This window comes from Mytilus galloprovincialis, chromosome 9, assembly GCF_965363235.1.
Source record: "Mytilus galloprovincialis chromosome 9, xbMytGall1.hap1.1, whole genome shotgun sequence".
NCBI classification, from domain to species: domain Eukaryota; kingdom Metazoa; phylum Mollusca; class Bivalvia; order Mytilida; family Mytilidae; genus Mytilus; species Mytilus galloprovincialis.
Genome location: NC_134846.1, coordinates 17,021,665 through 17,049,617, shown reverse-complemented (window position 1 = coordinate 17,049,617; position 27,953 = coordinate 17,021,665). Strand labels below are relative to the sequence as shown.

The following is a 27,953-nucleotide window of genomic DNA, read 5'->3' as shown; positions in this document are numbered from 1 at the left end:
TAACCCAGGGCAAAGGGGGGGTGCAGGGGGGGGGGGGGGTGCAAAACATATGTCCCGATACAAATGCATTGATCGGCAAAAATAAAGGGGGGGTGCGCACCCCCGGAACCCCCCCCCCCCCTGGATCCGCCACTGTTCCTACCTACCTACCTACATCGACTGTTGTCTGCTCTAAGGTCTCTTTGACACATTTCCCATTTCCATTCTCAATTTTATACATGGACTAAATAGTAAAAGTTAAAAAATAAACCAAGACAAATAAAAAGAAACGGCTGTATTTGTTCTATTTTTATGATGATTTTTAAAATTATTATCAACATTTCTCTTTGTGCTATTTTTCCTTAACCTGAGCGTTGTGAGAAAAATATTTCTCATCACTATTAAAATATATTATCTTTCAGCAAATGATTGGTCCAATTAAATGATTAAGATTTTCACGTTGCATTTTCATTTGTGACGTCATGAAAAAAAAACGACAATGCCTGATATCGTCACAAATAAAGAACACAACTTTCTGTAAATGATTGTGAAGGACACATCATTGAATGAATGAATTCTTTATTTGCAAAGTAGTAGTTATATGCTATAGCAACACACACATATTTACATTATGGACTACAATAAACAACAGAGAACAATATTATAGAGAAAGAGTCCCACCGGTAACTTCGATATTTTTTTGGTAGGGGTGTGCCATTTTTGCCTCAAAAAACGTACCCATTTTAATATAACATTCACTGAAATTCAGTACCTATAGTTATATAAATATTTATGAAAGAATGACCTATACTTATATACAATATTTAAAATATGACCCATGCTTATATTATATATAAGCACTAACTCATCATCACTCATAATTCATAACGGTATTGAAGATCAAATCAGGAGACAAATTTCCGGGGTTCATTTGGGAACTTATTTAAAAATGAATTGATTTTATTTAATATAATAATTGACCATTAATAATGTAAGATTTTCAATAGCATATTTATATATGATATGTAGATCATACCCCAAAATAATATACAGTTATCAAATGTAAATGCATTTTAATATAGGATGTCATTAAAAAGGAGGGTCATTTTTATATAAAATCTCGCAAAATTATGACCCATATTTTTGGCACATCCCCGTATACCCAATAATAGGAAGTTAACCCCCCGTGAAGAGTCCACCACTATAACTCTGGTTTTAGTATAATTTTACTTTTCTAAAAAGCTCGGCATCCCTCCCCCTCAAACATCTCAATTAAACTGTCTCGAGTGGAAACATATCCTAACATAATCGTTGCAGTTATGGAATCTATATTTAAAATATGTAAGAGTGAGACTTTTTTACACGATGCAATGTGTTTGAAAAGCATATATTTTACACAGTATACCTTTTACATGTTTTAACAAATGCATTTTCTATTCATGACGAACTCATAAAAATTTAAAACACTAACGGTTATATCATATATATATATATCATATTTACAGGTTATCGATCCGAAACAGTTTTAAAAACTGACTGTTACATAGTCTGACAATGTAATTTAAATGTTTAAATTTAACCTTGAACTGGTATAGACGTATTATCAATTACCAAACTCCGAAACAGTGGTGACATCTGGCTACGCTTCTTTACACCACAAGTTTCCGTATTCACCCCTGCTGAGACCTTTCTTATAAAATATTTGATAATAAAATTGAGAAAGGAAATGGTGAATATGTCAAAGCGACAACCACCCGACCATAGAGCAAACAACAGCCGAAGGCAACCAATGGGTCTTCAATGTAGCGAGAATTCCCGCACCCGTAGGTGTCCTTCAGCTGGCCCCTAAAATATGCATAATAGTACAGTGATAATGGACGTCATACTAAACTCCGAATTATACACAAGAAACTAAAATTTAAAATCATACAAGACTAACAAAGGCCAGAGGCTCCTGACTTGGGACAGGCGCAAAATTGCGGCGGGGTTAAACATGTTTATGAGATCTCAACCCTCCCCCTATACCTCTAGCCAATGTAGAAAAGTAAAAGAATAACAATACGCACATTAAAATTCAGTTCAAGAGAAGTCCGAGTCCGATGTCAAAAGATGTAACAAAAGAAAATAAATAAAATGACAATAATACATAAATAACAACAGACTACTAGCAGTTAACTGACATGCCAGCTCCAGACCTCAATTAAACTGATAGAAAGATTATGTCTTCATCATATGAATATCAGGTACAATCCCTCCCTTTAGGGGTTTAGTATCATACTATCATAAAATATATGAGAAGAACATAACCCGTGTCATGCCAACAACTGTTTTTTTAGAAATAAATGTGTTTAGTTCTGATGCAAAGACCCTATCAGTGAATCAATGTTAAAGCCAAAATATGCAATCTTTAATGACCTGACAACAGTATCGTAACTATATCCCCTTTTAATAAGTCTATTTAAAGGTTTTGTTAGTTTCTGAGGAGAATACTGACATTTTTGTGCTTTATAAAGAATATTTCCATAAAATTTTGGATGTGAAATACCTGAACGTATAAGATGTCTGCATGTTGAGTTATATTTACGAATTATTTCCTTATACCGGTGATAAAATTTAGTAAATGTTTTGACCAGTTTGTGATATCGAAAACCCTGGTGTAATAATTTTTCAGTAATACATAAATTTCTCTCGTTAAAATCTAATACATTGTTACATACACGAGCGAATCGTACAAGTTGAGATATATAAACACCATAAGATGGTGACAAGGGAACGTCACCATCTAAAAATGGATAATTAACAATAGGAAATGAAAAATCATCTCTTTTATCATAAATTTTTGTATTAAGCTTCCCGTTTATGATATAGATATCAAGATCGAGGAAAGGGCAGTGGTCATTGTTATCATTAGCTTTATTTAAAGTAAGTTCTACAGGATAAATTTCTTTAGTATACATACTGAAGTCGTCATTATTTAGAGCCAATATATCATCCAAATATCTAAAAGTATTGTTAAATTTTTGTATCAAATGTTGTTTTGATGGGTCTTTGCTAATTTTAGTCATAAATTGTAACTCATAACAATACAAAAACAGGTCCGCAATAAGTGGTGCACAGTTAGTCCCCATTGGAATTCCAATAACTTGACGATATAAGGAATCTTCAAAACGAACAAAAATGTTATCAAGTAAAAATTCAAGTGCATAAATAGTATCAAAGCATGTCCAATTGACATAGTTCTTTTGTTTATTGCTACTAAAAAATGATCTAAAAGAGTTTGAACATATGTACTCGCATTCCGACTTTTTAAATGCCCAGTTAATTAGGGATGTGAATTTTTTCTTAATAAGAATATGAGGCAAAGTGGTATATAGGGTAGAAAAATCAAAACTTTGAACAGATTCAAAATCACCAATATATGCATGCAATTTATCAAGTACTTCCAACGAGTTTTTGACACTCCAGAAGTAATTAATTCCACTATTTTCAAAGGCCTTATTTGAACAATTTATTATCAGGTTTTTTATTGTACCAAGTGTACTAGTAAGTAAAACAGACAATTTAGTAGTTGAACAATGGCTAGAAGATGAAATAAATCTATATTTGTAAGGTTTTTTGTGCAGCTTCGGAAGCCAGTACATAGTTGGGACTTTCCTTGTGTTTGGTTCTGCTTGTAAAGAAGTAGCTAAAAGTTTATGTTTGTTACAGATGTCGTTTTCTGAAAATGAAGTCAGTTGGAATGTTGGTGAATTCGTGATTTCCTTTTGCAGAACCTCTATATAAAATTTACGTCAAACAATAATGATATTATTAGCAGCTTTATCAGCCGGGACAAAAACAAATTCCTTGGCTAGTTCTGTTAGTTTATTTTTGATACGCGAAATAGGGTTTTTATAGTTTTTGTTGAGGGTAAAATGTTCTTTAAAATGTTGTATTCGAATATCAACTATCTTTATTACTGAATTAAAAAAAGAGTCCAAAGATTTTTTGTCAGCTTTTTCCCCGTTTTACCCATTTCAAACAGTAGGCACGGAGTGAGTCGTTGATGATATTACGACACTCATTCCAGTTAATAGTTGACGGGGGACGATATTTAGGTCCTTTACTGAGAAATGATTTGAACTCTCGGTCGCGAACGATGTTAAGGTCTCCTGTTATAACATGGGAAATTGGTACATAGGTGTATTCTGAATTACTGCAATTACACGACATAGGTGTATTTTCAGTGATATTTACATCTTTACACAATTGGCTATAATTAAACACATATTTTCGGGTAGATTTCTTGTAAATATAACAAATGAGAGGGAGTTCAGTATTATCAAAATATCCAGGAATTTGGTCTTTAACAGAATGGTCGTTAAAAATACCGGCAATATTTACAAAATCAAAACCTTTATTGACATACTTTATTTTAATAAAATGTTTTTTATGATCTTCAGGGCGATCAATTTTTGGAAACAGTTTAGAATAACAATATGCCATTATAATTTGGACAATTTCATACTTAGGACTGTAATATGAAATTGTGTTGCAGTCCTCTAAAATTTTATTTAATTTATTTATAGGTAAAGAACAAAGCTTGGTTAACAGATAATGTCTGCCGTTGTTTTTTGAAATGGAAATTAGGTCCGAAATATTTGTATGGTTGGTCCGAAATTTTCTTTGATTGCGATTTTTTCTGCGTCCATGAGAACGATTTTTACGAACAGTTTGAGAAACTATATCCAAAATGTTAACAGAATCGATTCTTGATATATTGCCAATTCCCATGATATTATCATTAAGACCGAGAGGGTAGACTGTCTGTAATTTTTTAATCCAATTTAATTCATTTATTTTTCGTGATCGTACAAACTTGGAATGAGATTCACCAGGCTGCTTATTTACTACTTCTAAAGGTTGAACTGTTAAAATAAGAATGGTCAATGCCCTACCCCCTATCCACCAGAAACAAAGGGGGAAAAACTCTATTTATAAATGATGGTCATCGCAATACATTAAATAATGATCAAAACATGTATCCAATAGTAAGCTGTAAGTAAAAGGACTTGAACAAATGCGGAACAATTTAAAAAACAGCTGGGAATATGCTAAAACTGAGTAAAATAATGGACAAAAAGACAAATACTGCAGACAGCTACTAAAGTAATTTGATTTCAATACATCTCCCGAGTCCAAGCTAATGACAAGCAATGGGTGATAGGTCCACTGAGTATTAATAATAAATATTCTAAAATACACAAAATCTGGAAAACATTTTTTTAATGATAACAAAGGTTTACAAGAAAAAAAAAGTGTAATGTTAAACAAACAAGTCCAGAACATCATCAATAGCCAACTTGAATCCAGTATAATCACCATCATCATCTAGGAAAGCATCTCTGATTTTTCTAACAACACAGGATGGAATAACTACTCTATTGCCCTTTCCCAGTCTCTCACCTTTCAGCATCAAACACAGTGTTCTCCCCAGGCCCTTAAAGGACCACGGGCCCGCGATGTATAATTTTCTGCCGCGGTGGTATCGTTCTTGCCGCGATGTATAATTTTTTTCCGTGGTGCTAAAGTTTTCGGTAAAAAAATCGTATTATCCAAAAATCCTGGGGAGAACACTGCAACATACAAATTGTCTGTAGGCAACTAACCGTGACTGTCTGAAATAGGATAAATACATATACAATGACTAATTTCTGTGAGATTTTACAGTTTGATATATAATGTGCATGGTAGACACACAAATGTTGGGTCAACCTTTAAACTTCACTTGTCTTATGGGATATTCTACTTGTCAATGAGACCTGGTACATGTATATACCAGCATGTTGGGTTTTTTTGTTTATAGTTGCAGGTTTCTGGTTAGTGTCTCATTGATATAAATATCGGCCTCTCATTTTTTTCAAATTAATTTTATACATGTAAATATAAATTTGTCAAATATTAATCCCTTCAGCATGTTTCAATATATTATGCTCTGTGTAAAATATTCTGCAAGTATCAAAAAGGCTAAGAAGAAAAACTTTTTCTTTGTGAAAAATGTCCAATGTTCCAAGATTGTTATAACGCTTATTTTCTCCCCCCCCCCCCCCCACACACACACTCTTTTTTCCATACCAAAAGAACGACAATGATATCAGATAATATTATATGAAACGGCAAAACGGCATTTTCTGGTAGTTAAAAAAATCACCTACGGTAAAGTCCCAATGGTTCCTTCTCCCATTTTTTCGCATATTTAAAGAAATTACCTTGAGTTTAGCTGGTCAGGTGCACGACCACGTTGCCTCTTAAACATCATCATCTGTATAAATGACAGTGCCAATACATCGGGGTTTAAAATAAGATTGTCAAAACTCTCAATCTGCGTAATGCACTGATGGTCCTCTAAATTTGGATAAACAAACTCTGCATGTCTGCAACATACACATTCCTCTGGGGACGGCATTTGCTGGCAATTTCCACAGTCACACCATTCTTCCAGAGTCGGGAATGCCTGCTGTGATGTTGGCTCGGCTACGGAATTAGTGTTCATTTCCTCGACAGAATATTCTGGTTCAAAATTATACGGAACCAAGCCCATTTTATCTTCTCTATCCATGATTAATCGGTGAATGTTTTTGTTTTGCTCTGATGGTATTACGTAATCGAACGTTGGAATCCAAATAGACGGGGTGACGTCACTAATAAAAACAAAATGGTTTCTGCCATGTCGGCGGGAAATTTAAAATGGGTAAAATATTAATATCATTTTTACAGGTTTCTGACATTATTTCAAAGAGATAAGACGCTTTTTTACTATACAAATATAAAATAGATTCTTAACACAATTACATTTCAAGTGGGTTTCCTTCCCCTTTAATAGGATGACTGTGCTTCTTAAGATGTTGATAAATGATACTTTTGAATTTATTGGGTCTTTTAAAACGATACAGGTGTTCTTGCGTGCGTTTAGATAAATATCGCCCAGTTTCACCTACGTACTGAATACCGCATCCCGGTTTGTTTCATGTGAGTAAATAAATAATACTGTTTGTTTTTCAAGTAATATCAGTTTCAAAATTTAGAGAAAATGTGCGACCATTAAATGTGGACCTTACTGTATTGTTGGTGGAAAGACGGGGACACGTAAGTCATTTTTTGGCATGACACTTATCGATAGAAGGGTAACCACGATTTTTATTGTTAAAAACGTTACCGATGGTAGTATTTTTAGATAAGCGATTCTGAAGATTGAGACGTGTAGATACCCTTTGAACGAGTTTAGTATTTAATATTTTTCCATTTTACTTTAGTTTTCACAGTAAAATTGAAATGGGTTTTGTTAACCTATTTAATATACATATATATACCTCCTTACTTTATATATCCATGCTGTTTATATGGCAACCATTATTACGTTTACACTGCTTTTCCAAAATGGTGGCCTACTCGTAATTGATCAAACTCCATACAGCGTTATCGTTCGGGTCATTCTTCCCTTTCTCTACAAACACTGCCATCGGCCCTTCGGATGCTTTCGGTTATTTGCTGCGGATTAGACTGGAACTACTTTTTCCCAAACTCCGAAACAGTGGTGACATCTGGCTACGCTTCTTTACACCACTGCCATCAGCCCTTTTCAAAATCACAAGATTCTTGTGGTTGCGCTTGATTATCAACGAAATGATTCAAGATATTCATAGAATTGTCATTTTTATTAAACAATAAAAAAATGCATAATAATTTTGTTAACAATGCGATATATAGCAATGAATTAAAGCGAATTGTTTGGAACTCTTTTTTTGGGGTGTAGTGACTCAAATCGCACTACTTCATTATTCCCGGTACAAATGGATGACAAAATTAAGGAGGTGTGTCTGGAAATCTACCCAGATTTATCAATGAAAGGAGAACAGGTGGCTGGAATTGCAGCTATATTAAATAACAAAGATGTTGTAGTTAACCTTCCTGTTGGTTTCGGGAAGAGTGTTATTTTCCATGCTCTTCCAGGTAAGTGTCAACGTGAAAAACTGAGACGTCTTTATTAAAGAATCAAAATTATTTGATCTGAACGATCTCAGGATATAAACTTATACTAGAAGTTCTGTGATACTTTGTGTCCTTCTATCCACCTTGTAACATTTACATTCCAGTACAAGTACAATTATAGCTTTCCGAGAAAATATAGCCGTCTTTCCACTGATAATAGTGGAAACACGGGGGGGGGGGGGGTCTCTTCCTATATAAAGGTATATACATATGTGCCGCTGGAATGGGTCCCTTTTTTGATCCGTCAAATATATCAATGGGGTGCAATTTTACCGAGGAAATATATCAATAGGTAGTAATTGACCGATTGTGATATATCAATGGGTGATAAATATATGAATGGGTTATGATTTCGCTGTGAAATATATGTATAGGTAGGGATTTCACAATTATTCAATATATGAATGGGGGTGTTTTTAAAATCCCAGCTGCACACCTGTACCCAAAATCCCATGTTGAGACCCCCCCGTGAGTGGAAAGTGTTCTCGCTGCATAGATAAATTCATTCAGAAATTAACCTTGCATACTTTAAATTTTATCACACACTTTAATAAGCCTTTTAATATGTTTGATGTTGTGTGTCAAATAAGGTTCTTATCGATGATACTGATCCTTCAAACATGGTTGTAAAGCTTTGCTTGTCAAAACAATTCTTTTTCTCATCATAAAAGTTTTTTTTGCGGTTTTTAATTGTGACTATACTATAGAGTTCAAATCTGATTCAAAGACATTTTAATTATTCATAACCCATTCATATATTTATCACCCATTGATATATCACAATCGGTCAATTACTACCTATTGATATATTTCCTCGGTAAAATTGCACCCCATTGATATATTTGACGGATCAAAAAAGGGACCCATTCCAGCGGCACATATGTATATACCTTTATATAGGAAGAGACCCCCCCCCGTGTTTCCACTATTATCAGTGGAAAGACGGCTATATTTTCTCGGAAAGCTATAATTGTACTTGTACTGGAATGTAAATGTTACAAGGTGGATAGAAGGACACAAAGTATCACAGAACTTCTAGTATAAGTTTATATCCTGAGATCGTTCAGATCAAATAATTTTGATTCTTTAATAAAGACGTCTCAGTTTTTCACGTTGACACTTACCTGGAAGAGCATGGAAAATAACACTCTTCCCGAAACCAACAGGAAGGTTAACTACAACATCTTTGTTATTTAATATAGCTGCAATTCCAGCCACCTGTTCTCCTTTCATTGATAAATCTGGGTAGATTTCCAGACACACCTCCTTAATTTTGTCATCCATTTGTACCGGGAATAATGAAGTAGTGCGATTTGAGTCACTACACCCCAAAAAAAGAGTTCCAAACAATTCGCTTTAATTCATTGCTATATATCGCATTGTTAACAAAATTATTATGCATTTTTTTATTGTTTAATAAAAATGACAATTCTATGAATATCTTGAATCATTTCGTTGATAATCAAGCGCAACCACAAGAATCTTGTGATTTTGAAAAGGGCTGATGGCAGTGGTGTAAAGAAGCGTAGCCAGATGTCACCACTGTTTCGGAGTTTGGGAAAAAGTAGTTCCAGTCTAATCCGCAGCAAATAACCGAAAGCATCCGAAGGGCCGATGGCAGTGTTTGTAGAGAAAGGGAAGAATGACCCGAACGATAACGCTGTATGGAGTTTGATCAATTACGAGTAGGCCACCATTTTGGAAAAGCAGTGTAAACGTAATAATGGTTGCCATATAAACAGCATGGATATATAAAGTAAGGAGGTATATATATGTATATTAAATAGGTTAACAAAACCCATTTCAATTTTACTGTGAAAACTAAAGTAAAATGGAAAAATATTAAATACTAAACTCGTTCAAAGGGTATCTACACGTCTCAATCTTCAGAATCGCTTATCTAAAAATACTACCATCGGTAACGTTTTTAACAATAAAAATCGTGGTTACCCTTCTATCGATAAGTGTCATGCCAAAAAATGACTTACGTGTCCCCGTCTTTCCACCAACAATACAGTAAGGTCCACATTTAATGGTCGCACATTTTCTCTAAATTTTGAAACTGATATTACTTGAAAAACAAACAGTATTATTTATTTACTCACATGAAACAAACCGGGATGCGGTATTCAGTACGTAGGTGAAACTGGGCGATATTTATCTAAACGCACGCAAGAACACCTGTATCGTTTTAAAAGACCCAATAAATTCAAAAGTATCATTTATCAACATCTTAAGAAGCACAGTCATCCTATTAAAGGGGAAGGAAACCCACTTGAAATGTAATTGTGTTAAGAATCTATTTTATATTTGTATAGTAAAAAAGCGTCTTATCTCTTTGAAATAATGTCAGAAACCTGTAAAAATGATATTAATATTTTACCCATTTTAAATTTCCCGCCGACATGGCAGAAACCATTTTGTTTTTATTAGTGACGTCACCCCGTCTATTTGGATTCCAACGTTCGATTACGTAATACCATCAGAGCAAAACAAAAACATTCACCGATTAATCATGGATAGAGAAGATAAAATGGGCTTGGTTCCGTATAATTTTGAACCAGAATATTCTGTCGAGGAAATGAACACTAATTCCGTAGCCGAGCCAACATCACAGCAGGCATTCCCGACTCTGGAAGAATGGTGTGACTGTGGAAATTGCCAGCAAATGCCGTCCCCAGAGGAATGTGTATGTTGCAGACATGCAGAGTTTGTTTATCCAAATTTAGAGGACCATCAGTGCATTACGCAGATTGAGAGTTTTGACAATCTTATTTTAAACCCCGATGTATTGGCACTGTCATTTATACAGATGATGATGTTTAAGAGGCAACGTGGTCGTGCACCTGACCAGCTAAACTCAAGGTAATTACTTTAAATATGCGAAAAAATGGGAGAAGGAACCATTGGGACTTTACCGTAGGTGATTTTTTTAACTACCAGAAAATGCCGTTTTGCCGTTTCATATAATATTATCTGATATCATTGTCGTTCTTTTGGTATGGAAAAAAGAGTGTGTGTGTGGGGGGGGGGGGGGGGAATAAGCGTTATAACAATCTTGGAACATTGGACATTTTTCACAAAGAAAAAGTTTTTCTTCTTAGCCTTTTTGATACTTGCAGAATATTTTACACAGAGCATAATATATTGAAACATGCTGAAGGGATTAATATTTGACAAATTTATATTTACATGTATAAAATTAATTTGAAAAAAATGAGAGGCCGATATTTATATCAATGAGACACTAACCAGAAACCTGCAACTATAAACAAAAAAACCCAACATGCTGGTATATACATGTACCAGGTCTCATTGACAAGTAGAATATCCCATAAGACAAGTGAAGTTTAAAGGTTGACCCAACATTTGTGTGTCTACCATGCACATTATATATCAAACTGTAAAATCTCACAGAAATTAGTCATTGTATATGTATTTATCCTATTTCAGACAGTCACGGTTAGTTGCCTACAGACAATTTGTATGTTGCAGTGTTCTCCCCAGGATTTTTGGATAATACGATTTTTTTACCGAAAACTTTAGCACCACGGAAAAAAATTATACATCGCGGCAAGAACGATACCACCGCGGCAGAAAATTATACATCGCGGGCCCGTGGTCCTTTAAGGGCCTGGGGAGAACACTGTGTTTGATGCTGAAAGGTGAGAGACTGGGAAAGGGCAATAGAGTAGTTATTCCATCCTGTGTTGTTAGAAAAATCAGAGATGCTTTCCTAGATGATGATGGTGATTATACTGGATTCAAGTTGGCTATTGATGATGTTCTGGACTTGTTTGTTTAACATTACACTTTTTTTTTCTTGTAAACCTTTGTTATCATTAAAAAAATGTTTTCCAGATTTTGTGTATTTTAGAATATTTATTATTAATACTCAGTGGACCTATCACCCATTGCTTGTCATTAGCTTGGACTCGGGAGATGTATTGAAATCAAATTACTTTAGTAGCTGTCTGCAGTATTTGTCTTTTTGTCCATTATTTTACTCAGTTTTAGCATATTCCCAGCTGTTTTTTAAATTGTTCCGCATTTGTTCAAGTCCTTTTACTTACAGCTTACTATTGGATACATGTTTTGATCATTATTTAATGTATTGCGATGACCATCATTTATAAATAGAGTTTTTCCCCCTTTGTTTCTGGTGGATAGGGGGTAGGGCATTGACCATTCTTATTTTAACAGTTCAACCTTTAGAAGTAGTAAATAAGCAGCCTGGTGAATCTCATTCCAAGTTTGTACGATCACGAAAAATAAATGAATTAAATTGGATTAAAAAATTACAGACAGTCTACCCTCTCGGTCTTAATGATAATATCATGGGAATTGGCAATATATCAAGAATCGATTCTGTTAACATTTTGGATATAGTTTCTCAAACTGTTCGTAAAAATCGTTCTCATGGACGCAGAAAAAATCGCAATCAAAGAAAATTTCGGACCAACCATACAAATATTTCGGACCTAATTTCCATTTCAAAAAACAACGGCAGACATTATCTGTTAACCAAGCTTTGTTCTTTACCTATAAATAAATTAAATAAAATTTTAGAGGACTGCAACACAATTTCATATTACAGTCCTAAGTATGAAATTGTCCAAATTATAATGGCATATTGTTATTCTAAACTGTTTCCAAAAATTGATCGCCCTGAAGATCATAAAAAACATTTTATTAAAATAAAGTATGTCAATAAAGGTTTTGATTTTGTAAATATTGCCGGTATTTTTAACGACCATTCTGTTAAAGACCAAATTCCTGGATATTTTGATAATACTGAACTCCCTCTCATTTGTTATATTTACAAGAAATCTACCCGAAAATATGTGTTTAATTATAGCCAATTGTGTAAAGATGTAAATATCACTGAAAATACACCTATGTCGTGTAATTGCAGTAATTCAGAATACACCTATGTACCAATTTCCCATGTTATAACAGGAGACCTTAACATCGTTCGCGACCGAGAGTTCAAATCATTTCTCAGTAAAGGACCTAAATATCGTCCCCCGTCAACTATTAACTGGAATGAGTGTCGTAATATCATCAACGACTCACTCCGTGCCTACTGTTTGAAATGGGTAAAACGGGAAAAAGCTGACAAAAAATCTTTGGACTCTTTTTTTAATTCAGTAATGAAGATAGTTGATATTCGAATACAACATTTTAAAGAACATTTTACCCTCAACAAAAACTATAAAAACCCTATTTCGCGTATCAAAAATAAACTAACAGAACTAGCCAAGGAATTTGTTTTTGTCCCGGCTGATAAAGCTGCTAATAATATCATTATTGTTTGACGTAAATTTTATATAGAGGTTCTGCAAAAGGAAATCACGAATTCACCAACATTCCAACTGACTTCATTTTCAGAAAACGACATCTGTAACAAACATAAACTTTTAGCTACTTCTTTACAAGCAGAACCAAACACAATGAAAGTCCCAACTATGTACTGGCTTCCGAAGCTGCACAAAAAACCTTACAAATATAGATTTATTTCATCTTCTAGCCATTGTTCAACTACTAAATTGTCTGTTTTACTTACTAGTACACTTGGTACAATAAAAAACCTGATAATAAATTGTTCAAATAAGGCCTTTGAAAATAGTGGAATTAATTACTTCTGGAGTGTCAAAAACTCGTTGGAAGTACTTGATAAATTGCATGCATATATTGGTGATTTTGAATCTGTTCAAAGTTTTGATTTTTCTACCCTATATACCACTTTGCCTCATATTCTTATTAAGAAAAAATTCACATCCCTAATTAACTGGGCATTTAAAAAGTCGGAATGCGAGTACATATGTTCAAACTCTTTTAGATCATTTTTTAGTAGCAATAAACAAAAGAACTATGTCAATTGGACATGCTTTGATACTATTTATGCACTTGAATTTTTACTTGATAACATTTTTGTTCGTTTTGAAGATTCCTTATATCGTCAAGTTATTGGAATTCCAATGGGGACTAACTGTGCACCACTTATTGCGGACCTGTTTTTGTATTGTTATGAGTTACAATTTATGACTAAAATTAGCAAAGACCCATCAAAACAACATTTGATACAAAAATTTAACAATACTTTTAGATATTTGGATGATATATTGGCTCTAAATAATGACGACTTCAGTATGTATACTAAAGAAATTTATCCTGTAGAACTTACTTTAAATAAAGCTAATGATAATAATGACCACTGCCCTTTCCTCGATCTTGATATCTATATCATAAACGGGAAGCTTAATACAAAAATTTATGATAAAAGAGATGATTTTTCATTTCCTATTGTTAATTATCCATTTTTAGATGGTGACGTTCCCTTGTCACCATCTTATGGTGTTTACATATCTCAACTTGTACGATTCGCTCGTGTATGTAACAATGTATTAGATTTTAACGAGAGAAATTTATGTATTACTGAAAAATTATTACACCAGGGTTTTCGATATCACAAACTGGTCAAAACATTTACTAAATTTTATCACCGGTATAAGGAAATAATTCGTAAATATAGCTCAACATGCAGACATCTTATACGTTCAGGTATTTCACATCCAAAATTTTATGGAAATATTCTTTATAAAGCACAAAAATGTCAGTATTCTCCTCAGAAACTAACAAAACCTTTAAATAGACTTATTAAAAGGGGATATAGTTACGATACTGTTGTCAGGTCATTAAAGATTGCATATTTTGGCTTTAACATTGATTCACTGATAGGGTCTCCATCAGAACTAAACACATTTATTTCTAAAAAAACAGTTGTTGGCATGACACGGGTTATGTTCTTCTCATATATTTTATGATAGTATGATACTAAACCCCTAAAGGGAGGGATTGTACCTGATATTCATATGATGAAGACATAATCTTTCTATCAGTTTAATTGAGGTCTGGAGCTGGCATGTCAGTTAACTGCTAGTAGTCTGTTGTTATTTATGTATTATTGTCATTTTATTTATTTTCTTTTGTTACATCTTTTGACATCGGACTCGGACTTCTCTTGAACTGAATTTTAATGTGCGTATTGTTATTCTTTTACTTTTCTACATTGGCTAGAGGTATAGGGGGAGGGTTGAGATCTCATAAACATGTTTAACCCCGCCGCAATTTTGCCCCTGTCCCAAGTCAGGAGCCTCTGGCCTTTGTTAGTCTTGTATGATTTTAAATTTTAGTTTCTTGTGTATAATTCGGAGTTTAGTATGACGTCCATTATCACTGTACTATTATGCATATTTTAGGGGCCAGCTGAAGGACACCTACGGGTGCGGGAATTCTCGCTACATTGAAGACCCATTGGTTGCCTTCGGCTGTTGTTTGCTCTATGGTCGGGTGGTTGTCGCTTTGACATATTCACCATTTCCTTTCTCAATTTTATTATCAAATATTTTATAAGAAAGGTCTCAGCAGGGGTGAATACGGAAACTTGAGAATTTTATGCAAAATGAAGAAAAAAATCAATGGTATTGTTTATGTTTATTAATACTTCATGCGCTTTGATTTAAGATTAAGTAAATGTAGAAGACAGAGTTTGATACAGTACTCTGGACAGAAAAAAAAATGCTGTCTCTTTGTTTAACGTTTTGTCAAACGAAAAGTACTGGAATGACACCCAAAACGGATACTACCCTAATTAAGTATCGAAATAAAAATGTTGAAGTAACCCTTTTTAATATTTTAGAAATGATTTATTTTGCTTTCGATCTTATGAGGAGAAGAAAGGAAATTTCTATTGTAATTGGTAAGTTTGTTTATCATATTTATCTGTTTATGGATTGGATATATTTGATTTTTAAGGTGAACAATATGGTGATATTTACTAAGAGCTTTGAAATCTTGTTTGTACATACTGTAGAGGACATTTAATTAGGAACATATCAATCACATATATTAGCATTCCATGTCATTCATAAAGATGGTATGAAATACTGACACATTTACCTCTTAAATACTCATTGAAGTTTTATAACGAGTTTGATATTGACCAAAGTAACTCCAGCTGGTTAGTACCTTTTAATGCTCGTTTTCCTGTTTAGTATTATTTAATATCATTTCATCTATGCTTGAAATTAAAATGTATATTCTATTCGCCTAAATTGAAAACTTTGATGTTTTGATGGTTTTGATTAGTTAAACTGACCCTTTTTTTAATCATCTATTGCCATTACGTGGTTCCTGTCGACACCGTCGTAAGTTAAACGAATTTTCTTTTTAAATCTTCTCTTATCCTTTTGGTATCTTCTATCAAGTTTTTTTTCCTGCCAATCAACCAACTTGACACAATTTGAAACAAAAGTATTCTGTCAAGGGAAGGATATGATTAATACTTTCATGCTAAAACATCTACTCTGATTTGAGCAAGACGAGTCTCTGAAGTGACATCCATTGGTCACCGTATGGCCTTTAACAATGAGTAAAATCATTGCATAATCATCTATAAATGACAAATGTAAAACGCTCCAACTAGATAAATAACGGATAGATTTATGTATGTAAACCAAATATGATATACAGAAACAAAAGCAAACCAATGAAATACGGTCTCCTGACTTATAACATGCACATACGGAATGTGGCGGGGTTAAAATTGCGTGAAGGCACACTAAATCTCCCATAACCTTGGACAGCGGTGTCGAAGTACAACATAAGAAATGACTATAAAATCAATTGAAATGATCTGAACTCGTAATATATAAAAAGCAGAAATGCATCTTGCAAAAACACACAGTGGACGTAGCAGGGTACATATACATCCCAACAACAAAAAGACATAACTACAGATTTTATATTACCCGTATTTACTAACACCAAGTGCAAAGCCAATAACAAGTTATTAAGATAATAGTGGATCTAAGATTTAAATATCAATCAGTACACAGCCAAAATCCAATGGATTTAGTGTTAAAAGTCATTTTAAAACAATCAAGGAAAAACATGACAAAGTACAATTCCGAGATACAGGTATCGACGGATTGTACAGGCAAGCATGTGTATATAGATATTAAAATATTATTTAGTTTGATTCTAATCTATTGATAACAATATTCATATCAATACAAAAACAACACAATATTAAAAGATATAACTATAATGTTTAATTGTTAAAACCTTTTAGAATAATTTTTATTTGAAGGATTGATCTCAGATTATCTAGATCGCCTCTAAATTTCCAGGCTCGGTAAACAACATTTAAAATAAGTTTTCTACATGCACTAACAAACTTCTTAACAGGTATGTCTGTCTGTTTTGCTCACACATTGTTGTTAATATAGTCGAATTATGCGACTGTCATACAAGTGAGCGGTTAAGGTAGCTACAAAACCAGGTTTAATTCATCCTTTTTTCAAAAGGACTCGCCTGTACCAAGTCAGAAATATGACAGTTGTTTTACATTCGGTTGATGTGTTTGAGCTTTTTTTTTCATTTGATAAAGGACTTTCTGTTCTGACTTGTCCTTGGAGTTTGGTAATTTTGTTAATTTTCTTTTACGACAAAAAAGTGATTTAAATTTAAATATTGAATCTTCCATTTGCTGCATACCAACAATCATGCAGCGGCTTGGGGTGGGGTTTCCAATATTATGATTTTAAGATACCCGTTAGCTTCCATTGTGGGTTATTTTTTGTAGGTTTTATTTTCAGTGAAGGAGATCTCGAGGGTTCTAGTTATTTTATTTGTACGCCTCTAATCAAAACGATTTTAAATAGCCCACAATACACTGAACTGTTATGTTTAATTGATAATACACCTTAAAACTTTTCCAATTGCACAGGTTTGTCTGTGTTCAAGAGTATAATTGAAGGTGTAAACAACTGTTACATGTATTGCGTTGTTGTTGAATTCTAATTTTATAATAAAAAATACGAAGATATAGGATCGATAAATATTTACAGGGCAATGAGGTTAAAATGTAAAATTATTTACACAGTTCAGAATTTAGAAGTAATCAATGTTCTGTTCATGTCGTATCCATGACTTCTTTCTATATATAGAATTTAAATAGCTGTTTAAAGGTAAATTTATGGGGAATAAATATCCTATTTACAGGTTATTCGCCACAATAGAATTCAACTTTGACATTGAGCCGATATAAACGGGTGATTAACTCTGCGTATTTAAACATGTTGCGAAATATAGTGGTTGCCATAAACAGAACTGAGTGGGTTTGTTAAATAAGGAGGTACGTAGATTTTAATAGGTTTTACGTTTCAAATTTTCAATGTAAATTCGCAAAACTTAGGTTTCAAATATTTTATAAAGCAGGTCTCCGAAAGGGTCTATGAGCACAGGCACTTGTTTCTATCCATAGGAAGGTCGACTATCCATATAAATAGAAGTAATATATAGGGATAGTAGATCTTCCCATGGATAGAAAACAAGTGCCTGTGTCTATGAGGGTTTCTGATCAGAATGTTATGAAATATTTTGTGTTTAAATTTGCTGAAGCTTTTCGTTAATTTCATTCATATAAATTTTAACTAAGTAAATACGGTCTTTTCAAAGCTCCAGAGAGAATTAAATTTCAGTTATACGAAATGTATTGGAATGAACCGATACTTCCATAATTTCATGTTTGTTTCAAATCATTAGTTTATAAACTAATGTCAGAGGTGATTCATTTTATTTCGATGAATATAAATGGAAGATAGAATCTAATAAATTTGTTTATTGTATAGCAATATAATATTTCCCACAGAACGTAACCAAAAGTTAGCGTGCAATAAATTCTAATATTGCACTAGTGCAATTAATCTTCAAAATTCATGACGTCATTAACGACAAAATCTTAGTTTAAACCAATTTTTACTTTCATATATTATATTGCTATACAATAAAAGGGTTATTGCATGAATATTGGGGAATATTGTCCCTCATAGAACATATATTGCACTCGCAAGCTCGTGCAATATAAAATTCTACTCGGGACAATATTCCCCAATATTCATGCAATAGCAATATTATATTTCCGACAGAAAGTAAACAAAAGTTAGCGTGCAATATATTCCAATATTACACTAGTGCAATATAAATCTTCAAAATTCATGACGTCATCAACCACAAAATCTTAGTTTAAACCAATTTTTACTTTAAATATTATATTGCTATACTAAAAAGGGTTATTGCATGAATATTGGGGACTATTGTCCCGAGTAGAATTTTGTATTGAACGAGCTTTCGGTTATGGGTTGTTGATAGTCTGGATATATTTTTAATGTATTCAGTAAGTTGATATCTACTAATATTATAGCTTGTTTAGGACCTTTAATTACGAACATATCAATCAAATTTAATTTTATTACAATTTATTCCCATACTTTAGAGAGATGATTTGTTTTAGTACTACTTATAAATTTCACCCCTAAATCATCCTTAGAACCTTATTATTAGCGTTACTGATGTCTGTTGTAGACGAAACGTACGTCTAGCTATATAGTTCAAATATGAAATTTTAATCCTGGTATAAATGATGAGTTTATTATTATGACATTAATTTAGACTGAAGTAACATTATTATTATTAACTTGTATTGACTTTGTAATAAAATAATGGAATAATCAAAACTTTGGTAGTGTTTTTGAGGATTACTAAACTGATTAAAGATACTTGAAACATTTCGTACAACAACAATCTCATAAGGGACGCACGAATCAAAAAAGTTAAAAAGGCAAAAAAGTTCGAACATCAAGTTAAAGAGAATTGCACAATGTTGAAATCAGCATACTACCAAAAGTAGATGACAGTAACCTCTAGTTCGTTCTTATTATTGTGGTCAATAGATTTTTGAGGTTGTCGGTAACACTTATTTAGGAGAAACAATGGATTGTGGGTATCCATTAATGACAAAATGTCAGTACATGCACGTCAAAAAGGAACAGCGCTTCATTAACTATTTTTCATTTCAAAGTCATATTGATGCCTTTGTTAAGGAGAAAAATAAATCTCACCTCACTGCAAGTGTAAGACGGTTCCTAACAGAGCGAAATTATTTGCAAAATACTTTGAATAGACTACTTTTCAAGATGTAAAACCACTAATTCTAGCGCCGATAAATAAAGAATCAAATTAAAGATGAACAATTAGTGCTTAATGTAAAAAACAATTTGACTGATAATTTGAATATTCAAAAAGGTATGAATGAATTCCAGAAATAGTCTCGATTTGAGTTGTTCTTCCTCATAACTCAAAACAATCATTTGTTTTTCATTTTAAAGGTCACATGGCAGCTATCATAGCTTCATGATCTTTTCTAAACAAATTTATAGAAAATTTTGACTGAGTAGTTCCTGTATGCAATATCTGTGATTTGAATCTTAATATGATTATTGATATTTCCAATAACCTCGAGTAACACATTTATTTTCTTTAGCCTGAGGATTCGTTACAAGTATATAAATATTCCACAACCAGGGTCCCATGATCTAGATTTCATTTCATGGTGTCAGTCAGCTTACTTTTTATTTTCCTCTCATGATTATGGTCTCAGAAATCCTTACTTAGATGTCAACTATATTTTGTCAAGTCTATAGATTTAGTGTAAAATATGACCAAATATTGTCTCAACTAAAATTTGAAATTGACCAATCTATTACATTATATATGTGTGCTATTGCATTTGTTCGTCTCATTGATGAGTTTTATTTTGCTCTGTGTTTCATGATACAAATCTTTAAGCTTTTATAAATACATAGTATGGGCTTTGCTCATTGTTGAAGGCCGTACGGTGACCTTTAGTTGTTAATTTCTGTGTCATTTTGGTTTCTTGTGGAGAGTTGTCAATATAAAAAAGAAGATGTGGTATGATTGCCAATGAGACCACGCTCCACAAGAGACCAAACTGACACAGAAATTAACGACTATAGGTCATCGTACGGCCTTCAACAATGAGTAAAGCCCATACCGCAAAGTCAGCTATAAAAGGCTTCGAAATGACAATGTTAAACGATTCAAACGAGAAACTAACGGCCTTATTTATGTACAAAAAAATTCACGAAAAACAAATATGTAACACATAAACAAACGACATCCACTGGCAACCATACTATATCTTCTTTTGTATACGTGTCAATCTTTAACATTATCTTTTTAATTTACAGTTTTTCGTGGAATTACAAAGTAGCATGTGAGATAATTCTAAATAGCAGTACCAATAAGTAAGAAGTCGACTTTGAAACTCATTTTAACTGGATTAGCAAAAGAGCAGATAAAACAATTCTGAGAAATAATTTCCATTGGAACTATCAGGCACAATGTTTTAACATGTAAGCCTGCGTGAATTTGGTTCAAGACCTTATTCATTGATTCAGGAAATACTTAATTACAACGGAAAAGATACTCATGTGAACAAGTAAACATTTGAACAATTGGACAACAGGTAAAATAATTCAAAGTTTTCGGAAATATTAAGGATAATTCCTCGAAAATATCAACAAAACCAGGTAGCAAACGCATGCAAGAGAAGAATGCTAGACTATGATTATACCAAAGGATCCTTAACATTCGTTATTGGCTGCCTTCACATGAAATAAGGTAGACAATTATAACAGCTTTTAGATCTAGAAAAAATAAATCAACAAAATGTCAACTGCCAAAATATCACATGTTTCAGAGGAAGAAGAGAACTATTTAAGAATGCATTTATTGATGACTGGAATTTCTTCAAGAGCTGTACGAGTTTTATTTGACAAAGAGTTTTCTCCTGTCTGCTTAGATGCTACAATTAAAAAGGAAGCTGGGAAGCTGATTGACTTAAAAAATAAACGTATTATCAACAGAGCTCAATGGGAATTACTGTTTCCTCGTGTTGGTATGTATAATATGTATAAGATATTTTTGATTCGGGTGACTCAATATTCTAGTCTGCAACTTGTGCATTAATATTTCTGATATTCATTTATTTCTGATAGGAGTTATTGCCTTTGAAAATTTCAAAATATCGAACTGACTTTTAATAACTTCAAATGTTGCAGACAACATGGATTACATGTAATCAATCAAAGCTCTTGTCTTCATAGACTGTCCTTTGATATAATAAGGAAAAATTAAAACACAATGCACACTTAAAACATGAATGTTATAAAGGGAGAATAAAGCATGAAATTTGGAAGAGAATGGGAAAGTTTATTGTGCTATTGTAAAACATTTTTGTATTGTTGTCTTTCATTTTTCGCTTATGTGCTTTGTCTATATGCCTTTAATGTTTCTTTGATACATATAAGTCGTTGCTCTCTACTCATACATCCCGTCATTGTGTTATTGTCCTATGGTAAATTAATTTATTGTTGTCTTCAATTGTTTGCTAATATGTTTGGTCTATATGCCATTGTATGCTTCTTTTTTTACATAAGAAATAAAATCACAAAAATACTGAACTTCGACATTGTTCGAGGAAAATTCAAAACGGAAAGTCCAAATGGCAAAACAAAAGCTCAAAAAACATGAAACGAATGAATAACAACTGTCATATTTCTGACTTGGTACAGACATGTTCATATGTAGAAAATGGTGGATTAGACATGTTTTTAACGCTTACTAAACCTCTCACTTGACAGCAGCATCAAATTCCATTATATTGACATTGATGCGTGACCAAAACAAACAAACACACTAAGTGAAAATGTCAAAAATAGGGGAACAGCAGTAAACATTGCGTTTTTATCTTAATTACTACAAAAATAAACGTATATATACACACAAACATTTACCATTTAAAAATACCACAATGACGGGATGTTTGAGTACAGAGCCAAAAAAAAAAAAGAGATATAAAAAGGCACGCAAAGCACATTTCAGCAGAAATAAAAAAAAAAAAAAATATAAAAATTGTCATAAATTAATTACGAGAGGTATAAACACAATACCATTGTAATCAAGAAACACCAAAAGGCGCATAAACAAAGCATAATAGCAAAAATGAAAGAAAAGAATACAAAATGACGGGATGTATAAGTCGTGAGGTATAAAGGATTGAAATATTTTAAGTACTGGGACCAAATCCTTCCACTGACACTGACAGGCACATGTTAGGTTATCATTAACTCTGACGTAGAATCGCTCGTTTGACGTTCATTAATTGATCAGCATTTAAATGTCACACAGGTAGATATAAAATAATTTTGTCGTTCAAAGTAAGACATATTTGTTTGTTTTATAGGGATTAAGATTATAACACAATGTTGACTGCTGTACCCCTATTTTTAACATTTTTACCTATTATTTCTGTTTGTTTTGATCACACATCGTTGTCAATATAATATAATTTGTTGCCACTGTCATATAGCTATCTTCAAAACCAAGATTAATTCACCATTTTCTACATAGGAAACGCCTGTACCAAGTCAGAAATATGACAGTTGTTATGCATTCGTTTGATGTGTTTGAGCTTTAATTCAGCCATTTGATTAGGAACTTTCCTTTTCGAATTTTCTACGGAGTACAGTATTTTTGTGATTTTACTTTTTAGATGTTGCTTGTTCCTAAAAATACCAATAATACAAAACACATATTTTCTCATTATCTTAGCATGCTATTAATGGGACACACACACTTATTTGTTCTAGTATGCTACATCCTAGCGACCATGCTCAGTGTACTAGATATATATTAACTTTATTTCCTTCTTATCGAAGATTTTGCATGTATTAAACAATGCTTGTACAATAATATTATTTACATATTGATCGAGACATTAGAGTGGTTGTATGATTTAAATGTCACATATTAATTAGAGTGATTGAATCAGTTGAATGTCACTTTAAAGTAAATGATAATATTTCTGAAGGTAAGTTAACTGTTATAATAGACGCTGCACATTCGTTGAACATGTGTAATACACGTTTTTGAGAAATAAATACTGTTATCATTATCCAGATTATATTTCGTATAACATGACAAAAGTGTTGCTGTGAATGTGGATGATGTTAGATTGCCTAGATACACACTGAACACAATCGGATTAATACTTATTAAGTCCTCCCAAAGCTTCGCTCTTAAGTATGATAGACAATCGCACATACACATGATATGTTCAATAACGTTATAGAAAAACTGTCCACATTTATCACATAAGAAAGGCGACTCTTCTGGTCGGATGACGAAACATAGGTCAACAATATATTTAGCTCCTTCTCTGAAGTAAGGATTATTTTTAAAAATAACCCAAGCTCTGTGTGGTACAATGTGTTTGTGAATTGTACGGAAAATTTCAAAGTCACTGTCAACTGATATTCTTTGTTGCCATCCGTTGTTTTCGAAATTCGCTATGGAAGTGGAAATATATCTGTTCCATACAGCCTTACTTGGGAAGCTGCCCTGGCACTTGAAGGTAACCTTTTTACTCGAGAATTCTACTTTTTAATTGACCGCAGCGATCTGGTGAGATCGTACATCTTAAATGTGATTGAGCATGTAGGGGATTTATAACTCTCTTGTATTTTCATTAAAGCGTATTTTGGTGATACTCATAATTGTTAATACTAAGGTTCTTTTAATTTCAAATGTTGACCATTTATGTTTTTGAGATTAAATATTTTGTTATTTAGTCTGAAGCAACCCTGGTTCATCTCAAATACATAAGAGTTAGTGCCCTTATTTTTTTTTAAATCAAAGATGTATAAATAACCTGAAAAGTCAAAGATGAATTGAGAGTTAATTGAAACTGAAACGATAAAGCAAATATGGTTTGATATAATGTTTGACCTCATAAAAAATGCTTGATCTCGAAAAAGAAGTAAAAAAGGGAATTGACTTGAATAAAAGAATATTTAGATATTGCACCTACTCCAAGTAACTATTTATTGATATCATCAATAACAAAATATTATTGTAATTTAGCCAAGAGTTGAAATCTCATACATCGACTACGAGACACAAATCCAGGTTACGATTAGTTCGCAGGAATAGCATGATTTTAAAGAGTTGAGTGATTGGGTACGCAAGCGGGTACGTCGACATATTAATTATCTGCGTTTATGCTGCATTATTGCCATTTGAATCCACACTCAGTCAAAATATCACATTCCGTAATAAGGAACACTCATTGAAATCACAGATTGGACAATTCAAGTAGCTTAAACCGCGAAAACGAGTAGCTATTGAGTTGAGACGAGTCGTTTTGGTCAACCAAATCTTAGTGGTGAACGTAAAGCTGATATGAAATGTAGATTTTCAGTCAATATCAAATACGAATTTGACGAACAGGAAAACCAAAAAAAATCGAAAACATCGGTAATTTTAAACCAGAAAAAATGCATTTTGATAAAATGAATTAAAAGATGGAAAGGCATTAATTTGTTCTCTGGTCATTCATTTTATATTAGGTCTTTCCTCGAGGGTATCACTAGCCCAGTAGTCAGCATTTCGGTGCTCACATGAATATCAATTATATGGTCATTTTTAGAAACTTCCAATCTTCAAAAGTATGAATTTTTCGAAATACTAAGGATTTCTTATTCCAGGCATAAATTACCGTAGCCGTATTTGGCACACCGTTTTGGAATTTCGGTTCCTCAATGATCTTCAACTTTGAATTTGTTTGGCTTTACAACAATTTGATCCGAGCGTCCCTGATGAGTCTTATGAAAACAATACGCGCGTCTGGTGTATCAAATTATAAGCCCTTGATAACATTTTTTCCACCATTCAGTGTATTTTTCGCCACCATTTGTTTTCTTCTCGCACGGTTTTGTCACTAGGTATATTGTGTATTCGGAATGTAATTGTAAATTGTAAATCGCAAGTGAAAGAGACCGTTGGTCTGTTGAGTTCAGATATTGTTCACATTAAAGAAAGTACAGTCATGTTTTTCTTTTAAATTTTGCTTGTTATCGCATGTATGGGACAAACTGGTGATAGTCAAATTTGGTTCCTTGGTCTGAAACGAAACCTAGGAATTGTCATAGGAATTATTTACCTTGAAACTTATGTTCAAATAAACGTTAATTGATATAGCTTTTAACTGGTGTTAGTAACGTTATGTTGTCAAAACCGGAATGAGCTTATTATCAGCTTAGTTTTTTTCTATCAATTTGGCTTAACTGGTCCGATTATTCTTTATTTAAATAATTACCCTTATAATAATGTTGACTCATAAAAACGGAAGTAATAGATAACTACGGAATTTTCGAGTTAAGATCATTTATGTACTCAAAGTAAGCTATGTGTTCTCAATTTAGATTTACCTTGCTTGAGTTACTACTAAGAATCTGTAATATACTTCGCAATGGTTTTTAACAAATTGTTTTAACATGGTTAAAATGATACTTTTGTAGGAGTGCGCTCCTCTGAAGTGATGAAATAATATAAATTGTTGGTTATTTAACTCATAAACAACAAATAGAAGACTCAGGACGACGGTTTAGTTCTTAATTACATTTTAAGGTAAATTCGACGTTCTTGTTTTTTTACTTTGCTTTAAATTTGACCCAGAAAGAGGTCAATAAAAAGGAAATAAGTTAAAATATTAAATTCATTTATAATTGTTTGGTAATGACAAACTACAAAAGTAAAAATGAAAGACAATACTACAGAATCGACAATTACACAATAACACACCGGCTTGATGTATAAATGCCAAGCCACGCCAAATGATTATCAAAATGGACCAACAAGTAAAAGTAAAATGTACAGGACAAATAAAAGAAAACTTTAATATGACGATTAACTATGTTAGACCATCATGTATTATTTTGAAGTTGATACGGATGATTTTAGCATATTCCAATAAAGTTTGTTTTCAGAAAAAAGGACCACGAGATATTCTTTGACATAATCCTAGCATTAACTTTCTGGTGAGACACTGGATACGTTTTATAAAGTTTGAATATCAGCTGAAAGCTTTTGTATACAAAATAAATTGGGGAACGTATATCCAGTATGCAGGTGAAATAGTATATTGCTGCTACGATATTTTGAGGTTCAAAATTAAAACAGTATCGTTTGTCATAGATTTTGGTTCTCAGACATGTCAGATGATCGGTTATGTCATATTCAAGGTACAAGTCTAAAACGAGGCAGAGGAATACAATTGAGAATGGAAATGGGAAATGTGCCAAAGAAACAACAACCCAACCATAGAGCAGACAACAGCAGAAGGTCACCAACAGGTCTTCAATGTGTCTGTTGTGCCTTCAAATTCTAGTTCTGGAGGATGTATTCAGTTAGAAAGCAAGTCATTGGAAACGTCCGTTGTCGTCAAGCTTTATCAGCAACAATAGCAATGTTAATAATTGGGTGGCGCTACAGTCGTATCATTGGAACTCAATCAGAAAAGTGTGGATTCTGAATGAAAATGAAAAGAACATCATCAATATATCTATTTGAAAAATTAAATGATCTGGCGTCTTTGATCTTCTTGTGTTTAAAAGTGTCTGAACTCCAACTCATATGAAAATAAAAAGAGTTCGCCAGGTGAGCGCGCAGATTGTTACCATGGGAATACCGACAATTTGTTGTCAAGTCTGCTTCCAACAGTGTCAAAATTAAATAAATTGTTTCAATGATATAGATATGATTTCGTTTTGTTTTCAGTTATTTGACGTTACAAATTTTGAAATGATAAATGTTTGTCTGAAATCGTCTGAAATGTTGTCTACTCATTCTAAAAAATATGAATACTGTCTGATCATGTCAAAACATATTCTTGACATTCTGATATTTGTCTGACATATGTTAACATTATGAGTTTGTTTAAAATTTGTCGAAAAAAATCTTTTAAAAGAGGGACGAAAGACACCAGAGGGACTGCCCAACTCATAAATTGAAAATAAACTGACAACGCCATGGCATAAAATGAAAAAGACAAACAGACAAACAATAGTTCATACGACACAACATAGCAAACTAAAGAATAAGCAACATGACCCCCACCAAAACTAGGGGTGATCTCAGGTGCTCCGGAAAGGTAAGCAGATCCTGCTTCACATGTGGCA

General features: G+C 33.0%; 3 protein-coding genes across 4 annotated transcripts in view; 2 read left to right on the top strand and 1 right to left on the bottom strand.

Moving 5' to 3' along the window:
* Window positions 1–4,915: 4,915 nt before the first annotated feature.
* Window positions 4,916–6,833, bottom strand: LOC143046661 (P2X purinoceptor 7-like). Its single transcript, XM_076219779.1, has 3 exons — window positions 6,228–6,833; window positions 5,603–5,636; window positions 4,916–5,440 (listed from the first exon to the last, which is right to left on the bottom strand). Exons 1-3 carry the CDS (start codon window positions 6,575–6,577, stop codon window positions 5,285–5,287), a joined length of 540 nt encoding a protein of 179 aa, XP_076075894.1. The 5' UTR covers window positions 6,578–6,833; the 3' UTR covers window positions 4,916–5,284.
* A 2,860-nt stretch (window positions 6,834–9,693) lies between these two features.
* LOC143044521 (uncharacterized) overlaps window positions 9,694–27,953 on the top strand; it is a 71,707-nt gene continuing 53,447 nt past the window's right edge. The window contains exons 1-4 of one of the 2 annotated variants that reach the window (XM_076216576.1): window positions 9,694–9,771; window positions 15,710–15,769; window positions 18,076–18,208; window positions 21,123–21,832. In XM_076216576.1, the coding sequence (XP_076072691.1) occupies window positions 21,604–21,832 (229 nt within the window). In that variant the 5' untranslated portion in view covers window positions 9,694–9,771; window positions 15,710–15,769; window positions 18,076–18,208; window positions 21,123–21,603. Of the gene's footprint in view, window positions 9,772–15,709; window positions 15,770–18,075; window positions 18,209–21,122; window positions 21,833–27,953 lie in introns of those variants that run through there. The other variant, XM_076216577.1, reaches the window with a different exon arrangement.
* LOC143046660 (P2X purinoceptor 7-like) lies at window positions 10,267–12,181 on the top strand. Its single transcript, XM_076219778.1, has 3 exons — window positions 10,267–10,872; window positions 11,461–11,498; window positions 11,661–12,181. Exons 1-3 carry the CDS (start codon window positions 10,523–10,525, stop codon window positions 11,810–11,812), a joined length of 540 nt encoding a protein of 179 aa, XP_076075893.1. The 5' UTR covers window positions 10,267–10,522; the 3' UTR covers window positions 11,813–12,181.